General features: G+C 42.3%; 1 protein-coding gene across 1 annotated transcript; it reads left to right on the top strand.

Annotated features, from left to right (window-relative positions):
• Positions 1-226: 226 nt before the first annotated feature.
• SPTY2D1 (SPT2 chromatin protein domain containing 1) lies at positions 227-22747 on the top strand. The gene is made up of 6 exons (XM_081100211.1): positions 227-527; positions 14575-14689; positions 16378-17859; positions 19059-19227; positions 20572-20649; positions 21876-22747. The coding sequence occupies exons 1-6, from the start codon at positions 468-470 to the stop codon at positions 21967-21969; spliced, it is 1998 nt and encodes a 665-aa protein (XP_080956337.1). The 5' UTR covers positions 227-467; the 3' UTR covers positions 21970-22747.
• Positions 22748-23214: the final 467 nt, after the last annotated feature.

Below are 23214 nucleotides of genomic sequence, written 5' to 3' on the forward strand. Positions count from 1 at the left end.
ACATCGAACCCAGGCCCGGTAGGTAAACCCACCCCCTCGTTTTCCCCACCCGGAGCTCGCTCGGAGGACCGAGATTGTCAGGCTACACTCGGGGGCCGCTAGAATGGGGCGCTCTGCCATAGCCACACCCCACAGTTTACTGGGCCGCGTCTCCTTGGCCGATGAAGGACTTGATCCCGCCCCTTTGAGTGACGTCATTAGCCACGTACCACGTCTCTACGTGTCTCCAGCCTGAAAGCGGAAGTTACGCTAGGGACTCGCGAGCGCAGCGATGGACCTGTAAGGATATAGGCCATTTGGGGCAGGGGGCGGGCAGACCTCCTTGGACGGCGCCGGAAGTGGTCGTGCCGAGAAGAGCTAGGGAAGAAGCTGGCGAGCCAGCTCATTTGGCTGTCGCTGGCCGCCGGGGTAAGACGCCTTCTCCCTCCTCTCCGAGAGCCTGGCCCATTCTATCCGATTCGGTCAACATGGATTTCAGGGAAATTCTCATGATAGCCTCTAAAGGACAAGGAACCAACAGCGTACCGGTAAGTAGCCACTGGGACGCCCCTGAGATTCTAATTTTAAAGTTGGGAATGTGTATCGATCGGGCGGAACTTCGAGGCATCCGCCTCTCGGCTCCGAGAGAGGAAAGACCTGAACAGCTTTGCTTACTTTTCTTGGGCATGCACTTCTGGGAACTCCGGGTGCAGAGGGGCTTGAGACGAGGCGGGAGCCTCCCGGTGCGGGGCTTGGCCAGCCCAGGTCCCCCTGCAGCCAGGGCCGTGCGGGATGGGTGCGTTACAGCTGCGAGGAGCTGGTGAGTGGAGTCGTGCCTGGCACACAGTGGGATCTAGCGCTTGTGTTTTCTGGCTTCGGTATAAACTTCTGCCCAGAGTGGGGAGCAAGTAAGTGTATTGAAGAGTTCAGGGGTTTTAGAGACTTGGCCTGATAGCCTTTTGGCTGACTTCCCGCCGATTTTCGGGTCAAACATTTAGCGCTTTTCCCGAACAAGTTCTTCTGATTTGTGGCCCCACCCACTTCACAAACGAAGTGATTAAGTTATCATTTCCCAAGGACCACTTTTTGTGTTGGAAAGAGACATGGAGCAGAGTCCACGAAATCCTTGGCTAACCTAAGCATGGGTGAGCTAGTTTTGGCTTCCGTTTACTTGTGGCCTTCCAGGTTTGTCTTTGTTTGAAATCTAGGTCTCATTTGCTTGGCAATGTTTGCCAATTCGCTGGTACTCGCCGCGGTGGTGTACGGCTTTTAAAATCGAAACGCTGAAATGGTAGAGAGTACCTGGTTTGCGGGATTGTAGCTGCTTTGCATAAGCTAGTCATTTCTGGGTCCTCAGATGGTCCCCACAAGACAGCTGTAAACCGGTAAATTGCATTGTGATACCTGCGGTTCTAATCATTGATGTAGAACTCAAACAGCTCTGTTAAAGCAATTCAGCTGGAATTTATTGCTCTCTCATTGCGGTCTGCATTTCTTAGAATTTTGTCTATATGTGTTTTTTTCTCTCTTGTACGTTTCTTGTCGTCTGATGCTGTCCCACCCTTTTTAAAACTGATCTGATGATAGTAAAATAACTGGTAAATAAAACTGATATCCATCCATTTACTATCTGTCCCCACCATCTCCATCCCAAGTACTCTTACTATCCATTAGCTATGCAGGGTGAAGTTCTGGGCTTAAACCTTTGAAACCTTGAACAACAGAATTATTTCCTACATCTGTAAATTTCCTAGACAAGTCAATACTGAATTTTGTAGTACTGGATCTTTGCATTAGGTCCATATTTAATTCTAGATCTTCCTGAGTTTCAGTGTAGGTGAAAAATGGGTGGTAATACTATCTTTGATGCCCAGGAATAGTCTGTAGGAGAATTAAATAGTCTTTAAAATACACACACACACACACACACACACACACAAATCTGTTTCACTTATTTATGCCTTCATTGGTTGATTCTTGTATGTGCTCTGATGGGGAATCGAACCCATAACTTTGGTGTATCAGGATAACACTCTAACCAACTGAGCTATCCAACCAGGACTCTTTTTTTAAATTTATATACTTATTTTTAGAGAGGGAGATATGAAGGGGGAGAAACATCAATTTGTTGTTCCACTTTTTTATGCATTCATTGATTGCTTCTTGTATGTGCCCTGACCTGGGATAGAGTATCAGGACCACGTTCTCACCAACTGAGCTACCCAGCCAGGGCCAAGAGTTGGTCATTTCTTACTCTAAAAATCATTAGCCTCTGAGAGAAAGGCAAATGTTGCTAGAGCAGAAGCAGATTTCAGAATATGTGTAAATTTCAGACTATATGCATTATTTATTGATCTGCCTATGATTTGAATAATGAAGATTGGAAGCAGCAAGATAAACAGGTAAATTGGTGAGGTCATTTAAAATTTAATAGATGAATACAGGCATATATGTTATGAAAGCATGCTTTCCCCTACCCATCCCCCAAAAGCTAGTAAGCTTAAAAGTTGGTTTAGTTAGCAGCATTATAATCCTTATCCTTTTACATCACAAGAGAAACTGATGTAGAGCAAGACTTTAAATTTAATCCATGATCTTGCTTCAACTTGATTCACCTAGTTATTCTAAGTTACATTCTTCATTAGCTTGATGTCAAGTCTTTTGGAGCACACCATCAATGCAAACAATGTATACATAATAAGGCCCAGGAAAAAATACTTTCTTTCTTTCTGCAGGATTCTTTATTATTATATATTGTTGACACTATTACATGCCCCCCCCCCCCACTTTTACCTCTTTACCCATCTCCAGCCAGCCCCTGCCCTCCCCCGCCACTATTACCACACTGTTGTCTGTGTCTTTGGGTTATGCATATATGTTCTTTGGTTAATCTCTTCATCTTCTTTCATCCAATCTCTCCATCCCCCTTTCTCTGACTTCTGTCAGTCTGTTCCATGTAGCCATGCCTTTGGTTCTATTTTGTTTGTTAGTTTATTTTGTTCATTAGATTCCACCTATAAGTGAGATCATATGGTATTTGTCTTTCTCTGACTGCCTTTTTTTGCTTAGATAATAATCTCCAGGTTCTGCAGGATTCTTTTTTAAATCAACTGGAGACACACATTTTTACAAAATACATATTTTTAAATTTTTGGAAACTTGTAAAACACATAGAATGCTAACATATACTTATATGCCCACACCTCACATTTAATATACATCAATATTTTGCCATATTCTTTAAAAAGATAATTTTATTGATTTTAGAGAGGAAGGGAGGGAGAGATAGAAACATCAATGATGAGAGAGAATCATTGATCAGCCACCTCCCATATGCCCCCCACTGGGGACTGAGTCCTCAACCTGGGCATGTGCCCTGACCAAGAATCGAACCGTGACCACCTGGTTCATAGGTTGCCCGCTCAACCACTGAGCCACACGGGCCAGGCTAGCCCTAGCTGGTTTGGCTCAATGGATAGAGCGTCAGCCTGTGGACTGAAGGGTCCCAGGTTTGATTCCGGCCAAGGGCACATGCCTGGGTTGCAGGCTCGATCCCCAGTAGGGGCTTGCAGGAGGCAGCCAATCAGTGATTCTCTCTCATCATTGATGTTTCTATCTCTCTCCCTCTCCCTTCCTCTCTAAAATCAATAAAATATATTTTTCTTTAAAAAAGAAAGAAAGCCTAATTGATATGAAGTCTCCCAAGCCCTGTTTTCTTTTTTTTTAATTATAACATATGGTACAGTGTAATACAGGTTCTTGTGTGTGTGGTTGTTTTTTCTGTTAATCCTCCCCCAATGATATTTTTCCATTGATTTTTAATCCTTTTTTTTTTTTTCCTGTTCATTGATTTTTAGTGTGTGTGTAAGGGAGGGGGAGAGACACAGAGAGAGAGACATTGATGTGGTTGCCTCCCACATGCACCCCTGTGGATCAAGCCTGCAACCTCGCAACTGGCATACATGCCCTTGTCTGGAATCAAATCCAGGACCCTTCAGTCTGCAGGCGGACAGTCTATCCACCGAGCCAAATTGGCTAAGGCAGTACAGATTCGTATAAAACAAATATCCTTGTAAGCCACCATCCAAATCAAGAAACATTTCAAGACACATACACACACCCAGCTTGACATAAACTTGGTTGATTGATTGATGTTCTAGAACCAGATCTTTGACATAATTGGCAGTGACATCATCATCCCTCTCTAGTGCATGATTCGTTTTTCCTTTTTAGCCATCATCTTCCCTATCTTCCATTTGGATCCTGTCAGACTTGATGTTCAGATTTAGTCTTCATAGTTCCTATGGCAGACCTTTACTACAGGAAATTATCACTAGCATTGATTAGAATGAAATCCAAGGGAGGCTAAAATCTAAAACACCTGTACAGCCACTTCCAACTCTTTGCAGGGCTTTATTTTTAAGAGGTGTCTGTTGTCATCTGACTTGAGAATTAATGAACATTTATTTCCCCATGGGACATCTTTCTTTTTTTCTGTTGTTTTCTTTTTAAACGAACTAGTTATTTTTATAATGTTTTAGTTAAAACAAAGAAAGGATTGCATCATGCCTAGAAATATTTGGCACACTATATTTCCCAGTGGGAAACTGAATGCAGAATAACAGCTGATCAAGGTGATGTAACCAGTCATTGTCATTAGCTCTGCTTATATTTAAACAAGAAAAGACATTTTTTGTAACTTTATACTTACGATTTCCCCCCCTGCCTTCCTCTAGCAAAAACAAAGCATTTGTCTTGTTTTGATAGAATAGTAGAGCTTAGATTATGGATTCTTCTAGGTTTCAAGTAGCTATATTCAATGGCTTGTAGTGCATGAGACAGGTTACATGATCTTTCTCACAGTGAGACTCTGAACATCATCTCAGACAAGATAATAGTCGCTCTGATGTGACCCTCAAACCAAAAAGTAAAGGGGAAGCCTTCATTTGGTGCCAGATATATAAGGATTTGGGGGGCTATGGCTCCTTGAGAAAAATAGAGGTACTGAAAATGGAGCCCAGGAGCTCTAACTGGGATGGCAGTTACAGATGTCTTCAGGAGCTAGATATTGTAAATTCTTGAAGTAGTCTGGATATAAAATGATCAGTGACAAAGCGCCACATATTCCAAAGAAACCCACTATTTATTACAGTAGTTATATTTCCTTTTAAAGAACAGTATGAGCCCTGGCTGGTTTGGTTCATTGGTTAGAGCACTGGCCCTCGGACCGAAGGAGCATAGGTTCCATCCCTAGCCCCAGTTCGGGCACCTGCAGGAGGCAGCCTATTGCTGTCTCTCTCTCTCTCTCTCTCTCTCTCTCTCTCTCTCTCTCTTTCTCTCTTTCTCTTTCTCTTCCCCACCCCCTCACCCCCCACTCCTTCACTCCCTCCCTTCTCTCTAAAACTCAATGGAAAACATATCCTTCGGTGAGGATTAATAAATAAATAAACAGATAAATAGTATGGGCCAACAATAAAGTTTCTACAAGCTATCACTTTGTAAAACTTGATCTATAATCTTTGTAACTGGATTGCTCCCTATTCTTGGATCTGAAGATGATTTTTCCAGGGCCTAGAAATATGGATTTCTAGCCTAGATCTATACTTCTCAACCAGTATTTTAGTGAAAGGGTCCTTTTTTTTTTTTTTTAATCCTCAACTGAGAATATGTTGTTATTGATTTGAGAGAGAGAAACATTGATCAGTATTGCTTCCCATATGTGAACGGCTGGGATCAAGCCCCAACCTAAGTAAGTGCCCTGACCAGGAATGGAACCTGCAACCTTTTGGTGTGCCAGATGATGTTCCAACCAACTGACCTACCTGGCCAGGGCTAGGGAAGGGGTCTTTCAGAAACCAACATCCCCACAGAAATTATTTCTCTTCCTCATCATTACCTAGATAATCTCTTTCTGAATAATAATAGCAATAGCAATGAACATTTACTAGTATAGTGCTTACTCTGTGCGAGGCATTATATACATATTAATTAATTTAAGTATTATAATAACCATATAAGGAAAGTTGTTTTACAGATGAGACCCAGAGAGATGTAGAAACCAGCGTCACACAGCTAATAAAGTGACAGGGCTAGTAATGGCAGAGCAGAGCATCTAATCCAGACGGACTGGCTGCAGAGTTCATTCTGTGGAAAGAACTGTGTTGAATGAGGAAAGTGTGTCATCTATACAGCCTGGACCACTGCACCCATCCAGCTCCCTATCCAACTCCAGGCTAATATAGCCTTAAGCAGTAACCCTATTGGTTTTATTTTTATTATTATTTTTTTTAAATATATTTTATTGATTTTTTACAGAGAGGAAGGGAGAGAGATAGAGAGTTAGAAACATCGATGAGAGAGAAACATCGATCAGCTGCCTCCTGCACATCTCCCACTGGGGATGTGCCCGCAACCCAGGTACATGCCCTTGACCGGAATCGAACCCGGGACCCTTGAGTCCGCAGGCCGACGCTCTATCCACTGAGCCAAACCGGTTTTGGCCCTATTGGTTTTATTAGTAACACTTCTTAGTGTATAATAAAGTCTGATGGGAGAGATATTTAAAGACCAAATCGACAGCATTTGAAACTGGTGAACAGAGAAAATTTTGGCCTGTTAGGGAGAGTGCCATCATGGTTAACGGAAACAGTCTGAGGGTGAGGGAAGAGAAAGGTCAGTGGTGGACCTGTTTGAGGTAATGGAACTGTCCAAGAGGTAGGTGGAAATTAGGGAATGGCATTTAAGATTGAGGTTAGAGCTAGAGATATAAATGTTGGAATTAAATTAGAAGTGAGGCATGTTGTAGTGGGAACACTTTTGGACCTGCCTGAGACCTAGATGCTAATTCAGACTCTGTCTGCTACAAACTGGAAATACATGGTTGTCCTTCCTGGGGCATTTCTTTATTTTTATATCTTTAATATATTGATTTCAGAGGAGGAGGAATAGGGAGAGAGAGATAGAAATATCAATGATGAGAGAGAATCATTCATCAGCTGCCTCCTGCATGCCCCCTGCTAGGGATCAAGCCTGCATGTGTCCTTGACCAGAATTGAACCCAGGACTCTTAAGTCTTCAGGCCAATGTTCCATCCACTGAGCCAAACCAGCTAGGGCTTCCTGGGGCATTTCTAACATAGAGGTTGGACTAGAGGCTCTGAAGTACCTATCTGATATTTCATTTTATAATCAGGTACTAGAGGCCCGGTGCACAAAAATTTGTGCACTGGGGGGGGGGGGGCGGGGGGGCTCAGCCCGGCCTGTGCCCTCTCACAGTCTGGGACCCCTCGGGAGATAACGACCTGCTGGCTTAGGCCTGCTCCCGGGTGGCAGAGGGCAGGCCCAATCCCTAGGTGCAGCCCTTGGTCGGGCTCAGAGCAGGGCCGATTGGGGAGTTGGGGCGCCGCCTCCTGTCATGCACAGAGCAGGGCGGATCAGGAGGTTGCGATGCCACCCTCAGTCACGCTCAGGGTAGGGCCGGTTGGGGGGTTGGGGCACCGCCCCCTGTCACACTCAAGGCAGGGTTGATGGGGAGGTTGCGGCGCCACCCCGTCACGCACAGTGCAGGGCCAATCAGGGGGTTGGGGTGCTGCCCCCTGTCACTCACAGAGCAGGGCCCATCATGGGGTTGGGGAGCTCACCCCTGCCACGCACAGAGCAGGGCCGATCAGGGGGTTGAGGAGCTCCCCCCTGTCACGCACAGAGTAGGGCCGATAGGGGAGTTGGGGCACCGCCCCCTGTCACACACAGAGCAGGGCAGATCAGGGGGTTGGGGTGCCGCACCCTGTCACATTCAGGGCAGGGCCGATGGGGAGGTTATGGCTCTACCCCGTCACATACAGAGCAGGGCCCGTGGGGGGAGAGGGGGTTGGGGTGCCGCCCTCTATCACCCACAGAGCAGGGCCGATCAGGGGGTTGGGGCGCCAGCACTGTCACACTCAGGGCAGGGCCGATGGGGAGGTTATGGCTCTACCCCGTCACACACAGAGCAGGGCCCGTGGGGGGGGGGAGGGGCGCACTCTGTCACACACAGAGCCGCAGGGCCGATCAGGGGGTTGGGGCCCCTTCCCCTGTCACGAACAGAGCAGGGCGGATAGGGAGATTGTGGCCCCGCCCCCTGTCACACACAGAGTTGCAGGGCGATCAGGGGGTTTGGGCGCTGCCCCGTCACGCTGCTCCAGGGGCCAGGAGGCCTAGCTGCTCCGCTGATCCTGGTGCTGGGAAGCATATTACCCTTTTACTATATAGGATAGAGGCCTGGGGCACGGGTGGGGGCCGGCTGGTTTGCCCTGAAGGGTGTCCTGGATCAGGGTGGGGGTCCCCACTGGGGTGCCTGGCCAGTCTGGGTGAGGGGCTGAGGTCTGTTTTCAGGCTGGCGGATGACTGAAGCTCCCAACCACTCCTTTTTTTCTTTTTTCTTTTTTATTCTGGGCCAGCTTTAGCTCTGAAGCTTGGCTCCAGCTCTTAGGCCTCGGCTGCTGAAAGCAGGTATCTGGTTTGTTTGGGTTCTATAATGGAAACACTGTTTCAACTCCAGCTGAGATCCCGGCTGGCTGAAAGCAGGTTTCTGGGGTTTTGTTTAGCTTCTATATTTGTTACAATGTTTCAAACTGCAAGCTCAGAGGCCGGCAGCGGCAGGCGGGGAACGTTGGAGTCCTCCATCACTGAAGCAAGCAAGCCTCATGTTCGCTTCAAGCTGCCTGGCTGCCGGCCGCCATCTTGGCTGGCAGTTAATTTGCATATCGCCCTGATTAGCCAATGGGAAGAGTAGCGGAGGTACGGCTAATTACCATGGTTCTCTTTTATTAGATAGGATATTATAAACAAAATAATAGTAAATTTTACATGTAATGCCATAGCAATCCTGAATAGCAACTTTTTGGTTTTATACAGGTTTCATATGCACAATCCTACAGCACATCATCTGTACACTGTATGGTGTGTTTACCACCCAGGTCAAGTCTCCATTTATCACTATTTATCCCCCCTAAACCCTCCTCCACCTTCTCACCCCACCCCCAATTTTCTTTTCTTTTTTTTAAAATTTTATATATATATATATATATATATTTTTTTTTTTTTTTTTTTTTTTTTTTACAGAAAGGAAAGGAGAGGGATAGAGAGTTAGAAACATCGATGAGAGAGAAACATCGATCAGCTGCCTCCTGCACACCTCCCACTGGGGATGTGCCCGCAACCGAGGTACATGCCCTTGACCGGAATCGAACCCAGGACCCTTCAGTCCGCAGGCCGACGCTCTATCCACTGAGCCAAACCGGTTACGGCCCCCAATTTTCTTAATATGACCATGACAGTATAGTCTCAATGCAAAGAACACATATGTTTTAAAGTGACTTAGTGTGTTCTAAGTCTATTGGCTTTAAAATTATAAACCTTGGCAAAATCTCCGATACTGTTTTTAAATGGTGTAAGCTTCACTGTTATGGATCATTCATTGGGGTCCAGCAAATGACTGAGTTGGCTTACAGTATAATGAAATGGATATGCTTAGGATGAAAGAAAGTCTGGTCCAGCTGCTTTTCATGAAGCTGAAATAATGAAGCAGCCTGGTGAGTTGAATCACATTCAGTATTGGTGGGAGCATCTTGATGTGCTGCTGCTAGAGTTAAATGTGACCATCTGATGTAGGGGAAACTGCCATGCAGTTCTTCTGCCTTATAACTAGAATATGTTGTAATTCCAGCTTGAGGATTTCTTCAACATTTTTTTTTTTTTTTTTTTTTTTTTAAATATATTTTATTGATTTTTTACAGAGAGGAAGGGAGAGAGAGATAGAGAGTTAGAAACATCGATGAGAGAGAAACATCGATCAGCTGCCTCCTGCACATCTCCCACTGGGGATATGCCCGCAACCCAGGTACATGCCCTTGACCGGAATCGAACCTGGGACCTTTCAGTCCGCAAGCCGACGCTCCATCCACTGAGCCAAACCGGTTTCGGCTCTTCAACATTTTTATTGTGATATAATTCACATAGCATAAAACCCACCCACTTAATGTGTAAAAGTCAGAGTTGTGCATCCATCACCAATATCTGATTCCAGAACATTTTCATCTTCCTCAAAAATAATTCCTTACCTTTTAAGCAGTCATTTCTCCCTGATCCCCTTCTCCACTCAGCCCTGGCAACTACTAATCTGTATGGGTTTGCCAATTCTGGACATTTCATATAAATAAAATCATATACTCAGTGTAACATTACATAGTGATAGATATCATAAAATAAGGAATAAAGGTTAGGCCATAAGTAAATGATTAAATAAGTGATTATACAAAGTATATAAGATTTTTTTAAGTTTTGAAAACCCCCATGAATTTTTACTTGACTCTCTTAAGTTTGAAAATAGACACCTTCAAAGGCCAAGAGATACCTTTTGGAGAATGCTTTCTAAGCTGGTTCCTAACATCCTTGAACTGAGAAATTATAATTATTTCTCTGGCTTAACTAATTAAGAGATTAGTTTCTATGCCCATTAATGCTTCAACAAGGGTATCATTTTAATTCTTTTGGAGTAAAAGCAGAATATCCTAGAAGTTAAAAAAATGACAATTATATAAGTAAATTTAAATGATGGTAATGTAATTTTATTCTGTAGTCAATGTTGACTTTTCTATTAACTTATGAAGTAGAGAGGGGCATTGCTCAGATAAAAACTTTGAAAGAAAAAAATATACAATATGTAGCTTTGATGGTCAGTTTTATGCTAGCTTTGTTTATTGATTGATGAGAAAGAGACATCTATTTGTTGTTCCACTTACTTAAGCATTCATTGGTTGATTCTTGTGAGTGCCCTGACAAGAGATAGAACCCGCAACCTTAGCGTATCAGGAATCAGCTAAGCTACACAGCTAGCGCAGGATTTTTTTTCTTAGTGAATCTGAGTTCCTGAAAATCCCCTCCTTGTTTCTTCCTTGTGCTCTGCCTTTTCTGTATTTAAGTTCCTAGTTTGTGTTTCCTAAAGTGCTGTATATATAGCTTTGGCTCTACCATGATTTTAAACTGATGCACAAATACTTTTTATTCTAATAGTTATTTTTTTAAATTGTTATATATCGTGATATGATTTGGAAAAATACAACTAGCCTTCTAACCTGTCATTTCATAGATATTATTACTTGAGGTAAAGCTGTAATATTAAGTCATGGTATTAAGTCTACATATTTTCTTCTTTTTTTTTTTATTTCTTAAAGTATTATAAAGAGTATTACACATATCTCCTTTTTCCCCCCCCTTGACATTCCCCCGGCTTCCCCCATCCCCCGGTGTCTTGTGTCCATTGGTTATTCTCATATGCATGCATACAAGTCCTTCGGTTGATCTCCCCCCCGCCCCAACCCTCCCCAGGGTTCCCACTGTAGTTTGACAGTCTGCTCAATGCTGCTCTGCCTCTGTATCCATTTTTGTTCATCAGTCTATAATGGTCCTTATTATCCATAAATGAGTTAGTTCATGTGGTATTTTTCTCAGTCTCACAGGGGCCATCTCAGCCTCACAGGGGCTGTCTCAGCCCCACAGGGGCCGCCTCAACCTCACCAGGGCCGTTTCAACCTCACCGGGGCTGATTCAGCCTAAGTCTACGTATTTTCTTAAAATTACTTTATCTATAATAATAAAAGCATAATATGCTAATTAGACCAGACAGCCAAACGACCTTCCGGACGTCATTCCCAACGAAGCTGTGGAGGCAGGGGCCAAGGCAGAGGTGGTTAGGGGTGATCAGGCAGGCAAGCAGTTAGGGGTGATCAGGAAGGCAGGCAGAGTGGTTGGGGCGATCAGGCAGTCAGGTGAGTAGTTGAACCACTGAGTTAGGGGCAATCAGGCAGGCAGGGAGAGGGGTTAAAGGCAATCAGGCAGGCAGGTGAGTGGTTAGGAGCCAGCGGTCCTGGATTGAGAGGGTGCAGGCCAGGCTGAGGGACCCCCTTCTTCCCCTCCCCCTTCCCACGCACGAATTTCTTGCACCGGGCCTCTAGTAAATAATAATACAGATGTTATACTGAAAGGAGAAAAATCATGAATATGGTATGAGAATGTCTGAAGCTTGGTAAGTATTGTGTTAAATTGTGCCCATTGACATTGTTTTCCTTTTGGGTACCTGTATTCAGTGAAGAGTCGCTTTGCTACTAGTCATAATCCCATTACCTATCCCAAGTCCCAGGTTAAGAAGAAAGATGTTTATCCTGAAACCAGGTTAGGAAGTGCTCATTGTTATAATATCTAGATCAGGGGTCCTCAAACTTTTTAAACAGGGGGCCAATTCACTGTCCCTCAGACCGTTGGAGGGCCGGACTATATTTAAAAAAAAAAAATTATGAACAAATTCCTATGCACACTGCACATATCTTATTTTGAAGTAAAAAAACAAAACGGGAACAAATACAATATTTGTATTTGCATGTGGCCTGCGGGCCGTAGTTTGAGGACCCCTGATCTAGATAACAAACTAGTCCTATTTTAAATAATTAACGCTGCCCTGGCTGGTGTGGCACAGTTGGCTGGAGCATTGTCCCATACCCCAAAGGTGGCAGGTTCGATTCTGATCAAGGTTCCATCTCATCAGGGCACATTGGGAGGCAACAGATCAATGTTTCTGTCTCACATCAGTGTTTCTCGCTCTCCCCCTCTCCTTTCCTCTCTCTAAACATCAATTTTTAAAAAAAGATTCTCTAAAAATAAATAAATGAATTAACACTAACCTGTATATTGGCATTTTTCTGTGGGCAACACTGTATATAAGCTTTGATTTGGCAGGCAAATCTATTCTTGTAAACCAGGACAATTTTATATACCTAGTTGGGTAAACAATGTGCTCCTTCCCTTAAGTCTCCCTTTACCTCTCCTTTTCTCCTTAAGTGGATTGGGGATAAGGATTTTTATTATTTATTTTAAGGATCTCATTATGACTCAGCCAAGGGGACTGGGAAAGAACTCTGGATGCTCTTGGGACTTCTCTGTCAGGGATGTGTCAGTTCTCAGCATTGTTATTATGCAGGATTTTCAGGTTGGTCAGGGCCTGCTTCCTTGGCCAGTTGCTTCTAGACTGACTTAGCTGGAACTTCAGCCTGTTTTAAGATGCCTTGTATTGGACAGCCATATGGTAAGCATGGATCCTTTGGCTTTCCTCCAGGAATTTCATACTCACTTGAGGAATTACTTTTTGGTTCCTATGTATCTGAATTTGTTCTCAGAGTTAGTGTTTCGTTTTTAACTAATACAGCAACAGGTTCAATGGATAAGAATGTCATCTGGCCGAAACCAGTTTGGCTCAGTGGATAGAGCGTCGGCCTGCGGACTGAAGGGTCCCAGGTTCGATTCCGGTCAAGGGCATGTGCCTGGGTTGCGGGCATATCCCCAGTAGGAGATGTGCAGGAGGCAGCTGATCGATGTTTCTCTCTCATCGATGTTTCTAACTCTCTATCTCTCTCCCTTCCTCTCTGTAAAAAAATCAATAAAATATATTTAAAAAAAAAAAGAAAAAAAAAAAAGAATGTCATCTGCTTAATAAGACAAATGAGGGAGGGCACTTGAAACATCTTCTTTCCTAGCCTATACATTTAATGTGGGATGGTCCTAGAGATGAATCATCTCAGTCTGAGTTACTAGCTGTTTATCACACTTCTTTAATGATAGTTACTTATAAAATGGAAATGTTTTTCTTTTCACAGTTCAAATTAACAATATTCTAGTGTTAGTCATTTCCCGATGCAGTTATATAAAAAGTGAAGCCCAGAGAGATGTCTGCCATCTGTGCCAGGATAATGTTAGCACTTTTTGGGTGGTCAGAGTAAAATCTGTGTTTCATGTTGTAGGCAAAACTATGTAGCCATGTGTCCCTATTAGAAAATCAGCTGGAGTAGGGTACTCAGGAAAGAATATAGGTGTGAGTAGTAGTTTTTTCTGCTTGTTTGAAAAGTTGGACTTGAAATGCTTAATTCTGAAGAAGGCTGATTTTAAAAAAATGTATATTGATTGGTGATGGCAATCTTTAGTCTACTCATTCAAATGTTAATCTCTTTTAGAAACAATGTCACAGATACACCCAGAAATTATGTTCTACCAGCTACTTTTCTGGGAATCCCTTAGCCTAGTTGACACAAAAAATTAACCATCACAGTTCACAGTACATCTTTGCCTGAAATTGGGTCTCTCTTCTGAAAGGGGGCTCACAGGCTGTCATGGAGCCCCAGCCGAAGATGCCTAATAGTTCTATTTTTTATGAACCTTCACCTCCAGGAAGGCCTCATTGTAATGGAGAAGGCTGATTTTTTAAAATCAGAATTTTAAAGCAGTTTGTTCTAAGTGGTGAATTTTTTTTTTTTTTTTTTTTAGCCTGGACTGAATTTCTCATTTATGCATTATTTGGGATGTTACAGAAAAACTGCACATAAAATTAGTCATATTTAGCCTGAACCTTGATGGCTAAGCTTTAATGTGGGTTATTTGATGTCTTAATTATTCAGAATAGGTATTTCAGTCAATACTTAAACCTCTCTATTGCTTGCCACAGTGCCTTACACCTAATAGACAATATATTTTTAAAGTTGAATTGATTATAACTTTTACTTTTTTTTTTTTGTAGAAAAGGTATAGTTTGGCAGTGGGTCCTGCCAAAAAAGACCCAAAAGTTAAGGGTGTCCAGTCAGCAGCTGTACAAGCTTTTCTCAGAAGAAAAGAGGAGGAGCTCAGACGAAAAGGTACGTTATCTCTAGCCTTATTCTCAATTTTATTTTGTTGTTGGTTTTTTTGTTCTGTTTGTTAGTCTTCCGGTGAGGATATTTTTTCCATTGATTTTAGGGAGACTGGGAAGGAGAGAGGAACATTGATGCGAGAGAGTCAGATCAATGGGTTGCCTTCCATGAGGGATCCAATCTGAAACTCAAGTAGTACCTGCCCTTGACCGGAATCAAACCTGCCATCCTTCTGTGCGTGGGCAGTCTAACTACTGAGCCACACCGGCCAGGGCTTACTCTCAATTTTAAAGTCTTCCACCTTCACAGCTAGCTTATACTTAACCAATGGATATTCGTAGTAACATAACAGGCTAATGGATTTGTTGCGTATGTGTATGAATCAGCTGTATTTATTTATAGCAGTATATACGTTGTGTGTGTTTTTTTAATATGTTTTTATTGATTTCAGAGAGGAAGGGAGAGATAGAAACTTCAATGATGAGAATCATTGTTCAGCTGCTTCCTGCACGCCCCCTACTGGGGATCAAGCCCACAACCTGGGCATGTGCTCTGACGGGGAAATCAAACCATGACCTCCTTGTTCATAGGTCAACACTCTACCACTGAGCCACACCAATCAGGTCATGTTCTTGCATTGATCATTTGTATGGGTGTTATCTTTTATTCCCCCTTAAATAAAAGCTTTTTGGGAAAAACGATCATATCTTCTGAATCTGCTTCTAGCCTATTTTGTATTTTAATTTTTTGGTTATTATTAAAAGTATTATCTAAAAAATTAAAATAGAGGCAATTTTTGAAAACTAATAAACTCGAAGTAATTTTACTTCATGAGAAGGAAACTGATTTAATAAATTTAAGTATTCATTGATTCTAATAACTATTAAATTGGTACTAATGTTCCCTTAACTTGGTATATTTGGTATGAATTATTTTCTATATTTAAAGTTAAAAGTCAAGTCTCTCGCTTAGTCATATAGAAAAACCCATATGTAACCCACTCATTGTGTTCAGATGACTCAACTAATACTCATTCAAATGACTTTCTCATTTGATTCCTAGATGTCTTTAAACTGTATTGATTTTTGTGTGTGTGCTTTTTAAATATATTTTTATTGATTTCAGAGAGGAAGGGAGCGGGAGAGAGAGAGAGAAACATCAATGATGAGAATCATGGATCAGCTGCCTCCTGCACGCCCCCTACTTGAGATCGAGCCTGCAGCCCAGACATGTGCCCTGACCAGGAATGGAACTGTGACCTCCTGATTCATAGGTCAATGCTAAACCACTGAGCCACGCCGGCCAAGCTGTATTGGTGTTTTTTATTGTTGTTTTTTGTTAATCCTCAATGGAGGATATTTTTTCCATTGATTTTTAGAGAAAGTGGAAGGGACAGGGAAGGGGAGAGGGGTGAGAGGAAAACATCGATGTGAGAGAGCCACATTAATTGGTTGCCTCCTGTGTGTGCCCCAACTGGAGCAGGTAACCTGCAACTTAGGTACATGCCCTTGACCAGATTCGAACCCATGACCCTCCAGTTTGTGGACCGACGCTCTAATCACGGAGCCACGCCAGTCAGGGCCAAACTATATTGTTTCAAACTACATGTTGCTTATGTTTTGGCCACCAACTGATTGCTTATAAACATACTGTTACCTTGAGACCTTAAAATACGTTCTTTTTGTCCCTTTTAGCCTTAGAGGAAAAAAGGAGAAAAGAAGAACTAGTGAAAAAGCGAATTGAGTTAAAACATGATAAGAAAGCAAGAGCTATGGCCAAGAGGACAAAGGACAATTTTTATGGTTACAATGGGGTTCCTGTTGAGGAAAAGTCAAAGAAAAGACAGGCAATGGAGAGCCATGGTCAGGGAACAGACCAAGAGTATGAGATGGAAGAAGAGGAAGAATTCTTAGAATACAATCAAGCAGCATCAGAGCAGGAGTATGAAGAAGAGCAAGAACCTCCTCCCAAAGTTGAAAGTAAACCAAAGGTCCCCCTTAAAAGTGCCCCACCACTCATGAACTTCACTGACTTACTCAGGCTGGCTGAGAAAAAGCAGCACGAACCAGTGGAAATCAAGGTGGTGAAGAAAACAGAAGAGCGGCCTATGACTGCACAAGAACTTAGGGAGCGAGAATTTCTTGAACGAAGGCATAGGAAAAAGAAACCTGAGGCAGATGCAAGACTACCTCCAACCAAAAAGGCACCCTCTCAGACAGAAAGTATGGGCACAAAACCTAGCAGAGTTTCTGGGAACAAGCATCCTTCTTCCAAGGGTACTCCCCTTCCTCGTGATGAGAAGAAATCCAGACCCAGTGCAGCTAATGAGAAACATTTAGGTTTGTTTTCATCCAAATCCATGCCAGGAGAGAGGACCAAAGCAGGCTCTAGCAACTGCTCCCAACCCTCGCTTCGGAAGGACCATGACAGGCCTGTTTTCAATGGGGCTGGAAAGACCCACTCGAGCACCTATTCACCAAGTGTTCCAAAGACTTCTGCTAAAGGGATGCAGAAATCTGTTACTGAGCACAAAGCCAAAAAATCTCCTCCCCATCCTACCCATTCCAGACCTGGACCCGTGGTCACCCCACATAAGGCTAAGAGTCCAGGTGTCAAGCAGCCAGGCAGCAGTTCCAGCCCAGCTCCTGGGCGGCCCAGCACAGTGAGTGTTCGGCCTACAGTTAGTTCTGGCTCCGTGCCCAAGCGCCAGGATGGCAGCTCCAGCTCAGGACCTGAGCGATCAGTCAGTGGGACCAAGAGGCCAGCCAGTGACTCAAATCCTCCTGGAAGGACAGGTGGCTCAGGACGACCCTTCAGTGGCTCAGGTGGTTCTGGGAAGTCAGTGGTCAGCTCTGGTGGCCCTGGGCGGCCTGTGCACAGTCCACATGACCGACGACCAATGAGTGGCTCAGTGCCCCCCAGGCGGTCAGTCAGTGGCCCGGGGCGATCAGTAAGTGGCTCAGTTCCAGCTGGACGGACTGTCAGTAGTTCAGGCCCTGGAAGACCAGTGAGCAGCTTGGGACCTGGGCGAATAGTTAGTAGCTCAGGTCCCCCCCATAAGCCCAAATGCACTGTTGTCTCAGAAACAATATCTTCTAAGAATATCATTACCCGGCCCAGCAATGGACAGATGAATGGAATGAAGCCTTCCTTGGCTGGCTACAGATCTGCCCAAGGTAAAATTGCCCCTCCCTAAGAGTATCTATTTGTCACTAGGAAATTGGAAAACACACCTTTTAAAAACATAACCAGGGACCCTGTAATCCTTCTATGTGCCCTTTAATGTATTCGTATGTTGACAGAATCCTGGTTTGTTTGGGGTTTTTTTTGTCTGTGTCCGAGAATTCCTTTAGTGATCATAGCTTGGAAAAGTCTTTAGAAAGAGACTTATCTAGGTCCTGGGTGTTTATCCCAGTAATGTCTCCAAGTTTAATAACCTTAGCTCTGTGATTTGTAAGACAGTGAGTGTATATGCCTAAATCGTTCAACATTGGTTCTCCACCGAGAATGATTTTGATCCCTAGTGAACATTTGGCAATGTCTAGAGATATTTTTGATTGACACAACTGGGGATGGGATGCTACTAGCATCTGTTAGACAGAAGGCGGGAATGCTGCTATTATCCTACAGTCACAGGACAGCTTCCTCATAACAAAGAATTATCCGGCCCAATATGTCAGTAATGCCGAAGCTGAGAAAGAAGCTCTGAGCTAATGAGACAAGCCATGCATATTAAAACTTTAGAAGAACAAAAGGAGTGTCTGTAATCAAGGACAAGAAAGCAGTCTCCAGATGCTGGTCTATTGGTCGGTGTCAGTCTTTTGCTAAATTTTAATCAGTCTTTTGGAAAAATGACAAAAATAAGGATAATATAGTGAATTTTTCCTAAAGTCAAACTTTACTCAGTTTGACCAGTTACCCATAATTCTGAGAATCTTTCCTACTTTGTTGGACTTTTTATAAATGTAAGGACATTAATGATGATAATAGATAGTAGATTGTTACCTATGGTGTCTTGTCTTTGCAAAATTAAAAGTTAGTGATCCTATAGCTATTTGTAATTTTTTTAATGTTGCCAATTTTTTAAGTCCAGAAGAATGGAAACTACTAAGCTAGAAAATGTAAGACACAGTAAGTCCTGGGACATACAGGAATTCTATTCCTTGTGGATACCGTGAAGCATCAGGGATGATGGAGGAATGACTCCATGCCGTGCACTAGCTTGCTGGCTCAGGTTTTTGAGACGACCATCTTAATGACTTCTCAAAATGTCAGTTTACATAGAACTTTGTTGAAACTATTATTATTTTTGAGGGGAGCGGGGGACTATTTCAAGTTTTAATGCTCTTATAAATAATGGCTTTTCTATTCTTAGGTCCTCAAAGGCTTCCCTTCCCTAGTGGTTACAAAAGACAGCGAGACTATGAAGAGGAGGAAGATGAGGACTATGACTCTGAAATGGAAGATTTTATCAAAGATGAAGGAGAATCTCAGGAAGAAATATCCAAGCACATTCGCGAAATCTTTGGCTATGACCGAAAAAAGTAAGGCCAAAGAAGAATTTTATATATATACTTTTCATTTTGAATAACTCATGCAAAGAGAAAAAATAAACATTAATAGTTGAGGTATTGAATGCAATTCTTAGCTAGGAATTCTTGCATGATTTAGCTTTACTTCTTTAGTATTTATTATTTAAGAATTAACTCAGAATTATTTGTGTAGCTCTTTGCATGAGTGCCAAAAACTATCCCCTCTTAAAAAGTTTTCTTTAAGATGTATATTTAATGTGAGTAAAGCACTGTGGTATGGTAGAAAACAGATTGGCTTTGAAATCAGAAAGCCATCCACAAAGCTGTTGAAAGCTGATCTGATCTGACACCTGCTTTTCTTTGGTGTAAAGAACTTTGCTACTCAAAAGTGTGGTTCCCTGGACCAATAGCATTGGTATCACCTGGAAGCTTGTTAGAAATGCAGGCTCTCAGGCCCCACTTCATATCTCCTGAGTCCAAATCAGCTTTATAAGGTTCCCAGGTGATATGCACATTAAAGTTTGAGAAGCAGAGGAAAGATGAGGGTTTGAGTGGAAGTTCCACCACTTGTTAGCTAGGTAAACTTGAGTAAGTTATTTTTTTTTTTTTTAAATATATTTTATTGATTTTTTACAGAGAGGAAGGGAGAGAGATAGAGAGTTAGAAACATCGATGAGAGAGAAACATCGATCAGCTGCCTCCTGCACATCTCCCACTGGGGATGTGCCCGCAACCCAGGTACATGCCCTTGACCGGAATCGAACCTGGGACCCTTCAGTCCGCAAGCCGACGCTCTATCCACTGAGCCAAACCGGTTTTGGCATTGAGTAAGTTATTTTATGTAAAATGATATTTGGAAGGATTAAATGAAGTACTATGTGTATAGAACAGAAAGACTGTACCACATTAGTTAAGCTATGTATTCTTGGTCAAGCCATTAACCTATGTGCTTCAGTCTCTTTTCTAAAAGTCCTTCCCTTCCTCATGATGGTCATAAAGTTCAAATGAAATATATACAAAATAATTTTCACATATATTGTGCTTTCAGGATTTTAATATAAACTATCATGTAAGTAGAGGTGAGTTGAGTAAGCATTGGATTGATACCTTCATCAGCATTAGATTCAGGAATAGTTGCCTCTGGGAGTAATAAGGGCTCATTTAATTTGCCTTTACTTCAGAAATCCACCTCTACCCATCCTTTGCTCTCCTATTCCCTGCCAAGCAAGGAGGAGGAACCCTAAGTGTGTTTGATTTAGTTGTAAAGATGTTGATTTTAAAAACAGCACGATTTAGTTCCTTTAGAAAATTGAATTTTTGTTATTTTTTTAAACAATTTTGATTCCCTCTCTTCAGATACAAAGATGAAAGTGATTATGCCTTACGTTACATGGAGAGTAGTTGGAAAGAACAGCAGAAGGAAGAAGCAAAGAGGTAAGCAAAAAACTTATATTTGTGTTGGCATGTCCTAAAAACTCCTGTTTGCTGCTTCAGTTGTACCATTGGGCCACACAATTCTGAATTCCAGTCCTGCTTGCTTGTTGTGGGGCTTTAGACAAATTCCTTAGCTTTTCTAATTCTTGTTTTCTTGTTTGTAAAATGAGAATATACTGTTTTTACTGCTTGGGGTATTGTGAGGATTAAGATAATGTTGACACATTGCCTAGGGCAGTGCCTCATCCATGTAGGCACATAAGAACTGTTTGAAGCCACCTCTGATCCCATCATAGCATGGTCTTGGTTTTTTCGTTCCCCATCCTGATTCCCTTTGACATCAGACACATCTCAGTCTTGCCTAACCTGTGCCACTGCTGGCCTCAGGGACCTGATGAGGGATATTAAATTCCCTCTGTCTGATTCCCGTTTGGCTACCTGGTAATGAAAATTTCTTGGGTAGAGGTAACCAATGATTACTAGTACTTTGTTTATAGCATTTACTTGGTGAAATAATTGACTTCAGTCTCAACCCAGAACATTAAACCTTAAACCTTTTTCTCCCTCTTGCCCTTCCTTGTCCTGTAACTGGGTATCAAGCTAAAGTGTTGGTAAGGGACAAGCATGGAATGTTGTTATTTTTATATAAGTATTTTTTTTTTATTTTTAAGATCTGTTGAGAATTCTACTTTATTACTTTAAGAGGAAAATAAAATATTGAGGTGGTGAGGTCTTTTTTAAAAAAATATATTTTTATTGATTTTAGGGAGGGGGAGAGATAGAAACATCAATGAGAGAGAATCATTGATCGGCTGCCTCCTGCACACCCCCTACTGGGAATCAAACCATGACTTCCTGGATCATAGGTCGATGCTCAAACCACTGAGCCACAGCAGGCAAGCTGTGAGGTCTTTTTCCACTATAATTTGAGGCAATAGCATGGCTCTTGGTAGTAATTTTGAGTACATACTACATTCCATCTGAGCTCTCAGTGGAAATTTCATTCTTGCTTTTTAAAGAAAGAATCTTTGTCCTGCCCTATATAAGCAGCTGGCTTATGCGGGGCGGCAGAGCAGATTTTTGTGGATGACCTGCTGCTCTCCCATACTACCAGCCGTATTGGAATAAACAGTCCTTTTCTGAAAAGAAAAGAAGGGAAGGGAAGGGAAAGCAATTTCATGTACACATATTGACAAATACCATTTTTTCTTTTCCTTTTTTGACAGTTTAAGACTAGGTATGCAAGAGGACTTAGAGGAAATGAGACGGGAGGAAGAAGCAATGAAATGCCGAAAGGTCAAGAAGCTCAAAAGACATTAGCTGCTGCTTTTATTTATTTTTGTGAAACTCTGGAGACACTCTACTGCAAAGAAATCCTGCCTTCGGACTGAAGAAGCCCATTCTCATTTTAGATTTATACTTGGGTCCTCAAGGACAAGGAATGGATATTGTATATTTTGAGCATAAAGTATTTTCAAATACTTTCTGGGGTGAAATCTGTAGTGCAGATGACATAATGCCCAGTGAGTGCTCTTAGGAAGTTAACTGCTCACAGGTTCCGGCCTTGCTCCTGATGAGCTATGCACTCTAATGTGGGCCCACTCAACAGTCAGCCAACCTTCTTTTGTTCCTTTGCTATTTTAAAAAGGAAGAAAGATTGCTTCTTGACTTCCATAATTCTGTTGATGGGTGAGTAGGGCAATGGCTGGCTCCCAATCAAACTTATTTTGTCTTTTTATGAGAAATCTGGCCCTTCCATGAATGTTGCCAGGAATAAAGTGACCTGTTCTAATCTATATGTTTGGATTGAGAACTTGAAAATGTAGAGTAGGCTTTATAATTATATGGATGTCATCTCTGTGACTTTGAAGTAAAAAGTAGAATAAATTATATTGTATTCTATATTCATTGATTGGATGCTGAGCATTCTTATTCACTGATTTAGGTGATTAGGCAATTAACCAAAAAAATTTCAATTTAAAAAACAAGCTATGCCATTTGGTATAAGAATATTCTTTTCCAAGTTTTCCTTTCAGATTTATTGTAAAATAGACAATGTTACTGTGCTGAATTTTATCTATAAAGTCATTTTATATTGAAGAAAAAATATTTTATTCAAAGATTAGAGTTGAAAGAGTAATAGCTTAAAAAATAAGCAAGTGACACGTGAGGCAACCCTTACTCCTCCATTATGAAGATACTTTGGAATCCAAGGTGCCCTTGTATCTCTTGATGTTAATGACTTTGCATTTTTATCTTTAAATTCCTTAGCAATTAATGGCAAAACCAAAAACTAAATTCATGTGTATCAAGCGCACCACCGCCTCTTTTTACTCATATTGCACTTTTATTTCAAACTATGCACTGTGAAGAGATTGTTTCCCCAGGTTGAAAAGGATGTTTCCTGCTACTGGTGGTGTCCTGGGCTGTGGAACTTGCTTCCTTATCTTTCTTCAAGTCCTCTCTATAGACTTACGCTCTCTTAAGCCTCAAATGCAAGCAATTCTCAGTCTGACTTAGGTTCTAGCTGGAGAGAAGCTAAGTCTCAAGGAAAGTCAGTGACAG

The sequence above is a fragment of the Myotis nattereri genome (genome assembly GCF_964212035.1).
Source record: "Myotis nattereri genome assembly, chromosome: 9".
In the NCBI taxonomy this organism is placed as follows: domain Eukaryota; kingdom Metazoa; phylum Chordata; class Mammalia; order Chiroptera; family Vespertilionidae; genus Myotis; species Myotis nattereri.

What these genes read in the sequence shown, in the direction of transcription:
- SPTY2D1 (XM_081100211.1), top strand. Translation starts at nt 468, where the DNA reads ATGGATTTCAGGGAAATTCTCATGATAGCCTCTAAAGGACAAGGAACC. An exon ending in AAGGAACCAACAGCGTACCG is followed by an intron (nt 528 to 14,574) that starts GTAAGTAGCCAC and finishes TTTTTTTTGTAG; the next exon opens with AAAAGGTATAGTTTGGCAGT. An exon ending in CAGAAGGAAGAAGCAAAGAG is followed by an intron (nt 20,650 to 21,875) that starts GTAAGCAAAAAA and finishes CTTTTTTGACAG; the next exon opens with TTTAAGACTAGGTATGCAAG.